At 30.2% G+C, this 3,893-nt stretch overlaps 1 protein-coding gene across 1 annotated transcript; it reads right to left on the reverse strand.

Annotated features, from left to right (window-relative positions):
* Window positions 1-3,139: 3,139 nt before the first annotated feature.
* LOC148205892 (uncharacterized) lies at window positions 3,140-3,577 on the reverse strand. Its single transcript, XM_088112377.1, has one exon. It carries the CDS (start codon window positions 3,402-3,404, stop codon window positions 3,195-3,197), a length of 210 nt encoding a protein of 69 aa, XP_087968503.1. The 5' UTR covers window positions 3,405-3,577; the 3' UTR covers window positions 3,140-3,194.
* Between the last annotated feature and the right edge of the window lie 316 nt (window positions 3,578-3,893).

The raw sequence follows: 3,893 nt of genomic DNA on the forward strand, positions 1-3,893 counted from the left end.
CATGCCAAGAACAGGTCAAGAAACATGTTGCTCTTTTGATACCATATTATAATAAGGCCTGTAGTTATTTTAACAGAGGTCCAAAGCATAAAGGCCCACGAGAATAAATATCACGTGTATGAAGCCACTCGCGTCAGAACATTAATGAAGAAACACGAGGCTGGTCAGCGAGAGAGAGAAAGGGCTGAAGCTCTCCATGGCAGCACCCAAACATGGCATCTAGAAGAAAAAGAGAAGACCGATCGGAAGAAGAAAGACTTCCAAAAAGTAAGAGAAAACTAAACTTTTATTAATACTATATAGAAGTGTTTTTACAATTACTACTGAAAGGGAAAAACCCTAACCTTTAAATAGGTTAGGAAAAGGGAAAAGGGTACAAAACAAAATGATGTAACTGATTACTACTTCTAGAGTAGTAACAGATCTAACAAAACATGCATCAATATTCTTTGTATTCTTAAACTTTTCTAACTGAACTTATGGACTTGATTAAAGGTCATGATTAGGCCCACATTTACGTAAAATTTTGGAGTCTATGTAAGATCTAATTGTGCTCAAAATCAAAGACAAAAATAATTTGCCAAATTTTTAGAATTTTAGTTTGTCTCCTTTCGTCTTGTTTCTCAATCAATGGATTTGCTTTTGGTACCACTCCATAACGCCTCTTACCAATGGAGGTATCTATGTGTATATAAACTCATTTTTGTCTCTTATTTTATCCGATGTGAGACTTTGTTTGTATCCCAACATCACTAAGTTGATATTTAATGGTTTTCTTTTTTTAAAATATATTTAATAAAATCTATTTTAAATATTAATTTAATTTGTGTCAGTTTAGTTGACATTAATAAAAATACTTAAAATAAGTTTTATTGTAATGCCTTGATTTTCAACAAAATAAAATACAGACAAAAAGATAAAAAGAAATTGGAATGGAGGAAGGAGATGAACATGAAAGAAAAAGAAGAATGAGTTGAAATGTGTGGATGAATGAGATTGTGAGGGTGAAAGAGATGAGTATGGATGAAGGAAATGTGCGTGAATAAAAGAGATGAGTATGAATGTAAAAGATGAGTATGAATAAAAGAGATTTATAGAAGAAAATTAGTGTGAAGGAAAGAGATGAGTTATATGAATAAGAAATATATGAGTGAATGAGATGAGTGTGTACGAAGGATATGAGTGTGAGAAGATTTATATAAATAGTGAAAAAGAGAAATTATGAGTGAGAAAATTTGTAATCTTTAAATTTGAATCTTTGAAGTAAAAATAAATTCACAATTTTTTTTCATTGTGACAAAATCACAGATAGTATATACATTAACATTGGATTAACCGATACTATAACATTATAAATATTATATTAGTGTTGACCTAATTGACACTAAAATAAATAATATATAAGATAAATAAATTATAGCTTAGCTTAACCAATCCTAATTTAAATAAATATAAATATTACAAATAAATAAGATTAACATCAATTTTGAGAATGCTAACCTTATTTATTTTAGGTGGTGTTATTTAGTTACATTGACATAAATATGTTTATTTATTAAAAGAAGTTAAAAATAATTAGCCATTCTCATAGAGTTGACTAATTGGACTCTATTAAGATTTAATATTAAGCAAACTTTATCCATGTTTATTAAACCGACAAAAACACAAATAACACAAATATTTATTTATTAAATACTTAGTTTTGACTTAAAGTTGTGTAAACCAATTCTATCAACAATTAAATTATTCAAAAATAATTTAATGTTTTTTAATTTCTCTTTAAATTGATTGTTTTCATTGTATTTAAGTGGTTTAGTTGATTTTAATAGCATTCCAATTTGGTCGATATTAATATTTATAGCTAATATAGTGTTTTACTGCCTTTTATAAATATTAGCCTCCATATAATAATTAATTTAAGAATTTGTTATGCGTTAAAGCTTTCTGATAAATCAATAGATAGTATGGTTTTAAGTAAAATAATGCTTCTATGAAAAATAATTTTAATTATGCAACTTAAACAACCAAAGAACTTATGGTTGGATTTTATAATATAATAATAAAATGAAAAGATTTCTGTTAAAAAAACATTGAGGGTAAAGTTAATTACGTATAAATAGATTGGTTTCTCGGCCTAATTTGTTTAATAAACTTGAGCCTAACTTGTTTATATAAAATTTAAAAAATAATAATTATTGTCAAACGCATCGTGACTTTAAACAGGCTATAAACGGCCTATTACCATCTACATTCATATAATCTATAAAAGAAAGTTCTCAATGTTGCTTGATGTAACTACGACAAGTTACAAAGAAAGACCTTCGCTAACCAATGCAAAATCTTGAATTTTAATATCATCTTATTAACTTTATTTTGACTCTTCTCAGAAAAACTATAGAAAAAAGAAACTTATTTTGATGTTTCTTAGTCACAAGCCATCCTTTATTTGGAATGAATAAATAAATAAATAAATAAAACAAAAAACAATTATAATTGAATTGCGAAAACTAATTACGTAACAAAAATTACTAATTAATAATAACTATTTTATTTTAATCGTTCTGAATCCTTCTAATCATGAATCGTCAAGCCGGTGGTGATTGTCGAACAGACACTTGGATAAATTTCTTGCAGAGACAAGCTATCTCTTCTCTTCATAATTGGAAGAAAATTTCACCCAAAGACTAGAAAAAGATAACACCCACATAATATTTTATTTTACTTTCATACATATATTATTGTCTTGTTATTTTTAAAACATTTTCCAACAGAAATCTCTTACGAGAGAGTAACTTCTTATCAGAGTAAGGTCTTAAATTATATAAAGTTGATGGAGATGGTGAAACATATACTTGAACACTTCAACAAGTATTCCCGAACAAGCATTTTTTACAAGCAAAATAAACTAGAAGCGTGTAGAAACGGACTCTAAAACCGCGTTATAAGTGTGAAACTGTAAAATACTTTCTCTCAAGTTTCGAATTTAGACAGCACGGGATTACTGCGTCGGCATCCACACTAACCAACCAAAAAAAACAACATTTTTCTTACGTTAACTTTGTTTAACAACAAGCAAACGCTCAAGAAAAAACGAAAACCTTAAAACTTGAAAGAGAGTTAAGAAGAGTGCAGTTAAGGATCATCATGAATCTGAGACAATCTCAATATTTGAATAAAGCATCGGTTATATACACTTAAAAGCGGCAACCGCACATGAGGTAGAAAAAGCAAGCGGTGAGAACGAGGAAAACGGCCTCAAAGAGAGAGAGAATCTTGAAAGCGACGTCGTTGAAGAAAGACGTCGGAAAAGCAAGCCGCTTCCACTTGAATGCGGCGGCCAGATACTTCCACCTCAGCGACTCTCCCTTCAGCATCTTCAAGAAGCTTCTCTTCTTTCCAACCATGTTCTCTGCTGAATAATCCCTGCGACGAAGATTTTCAAGCTGCGATTTTGGTTTCTGGGTGGGTGAGCTTTTCCTTCACGAACACGGTTTTTCTTCAAAGGGTGCTTGGTGGTGAGAAGAGAGTGGAAGAATGCGTTTTTATTTTATAGCGCTTGGTCGTGTTTGGTGGTTTGAATTTGATAAAGAAGTTTAAAATGGGAAGAGTGGGACTAGAAGTGCTCCGCGCTTAGAAGCATCGTGGTGGGACCCACGTGAAGTCCAACGTGGCTGCTCTTGCCAGCTGGAATGTTCAACTGATTCCAACCTATTCATACCCTCCAACTTCAAATTTTGCCTCTAACAAACTTTTCAACCTATAAATATGTTATATTTTAGAAAATGAATATATATTATTATATAGTTATAAAAGTATAGAAAAAAATTATGAAAATTAGGAAATTTATAATATGTAGATTAGTATTATTAATTGCAAGCTTGTGTTACGCATGC

The sequence above is a fragment of the Vigna umbellata genome, chromosome 1 (assembly GCF_029865625.1).
Source record: "Vigna umbellata cultivar VRB3 chromosome 1, Vumbellata_1.0, whole genome shotgun sequence".
Lineage (NCBI taxonomy): Eukaryota > Viridiplantae > Streptophyta > Magnoliopsida > Fabales > Fabaceae > Vigna > Vigna umbellata.

Coding starts and splice junctions, on each gene's coding strand:
- LOC148205892 (XM_088112377.1), bottom strand. CDS start 3,404: ATGGTTGGAAAGAAGAGAAGCTTCTTGAAGATGCTGAAGGGAGAGTCG.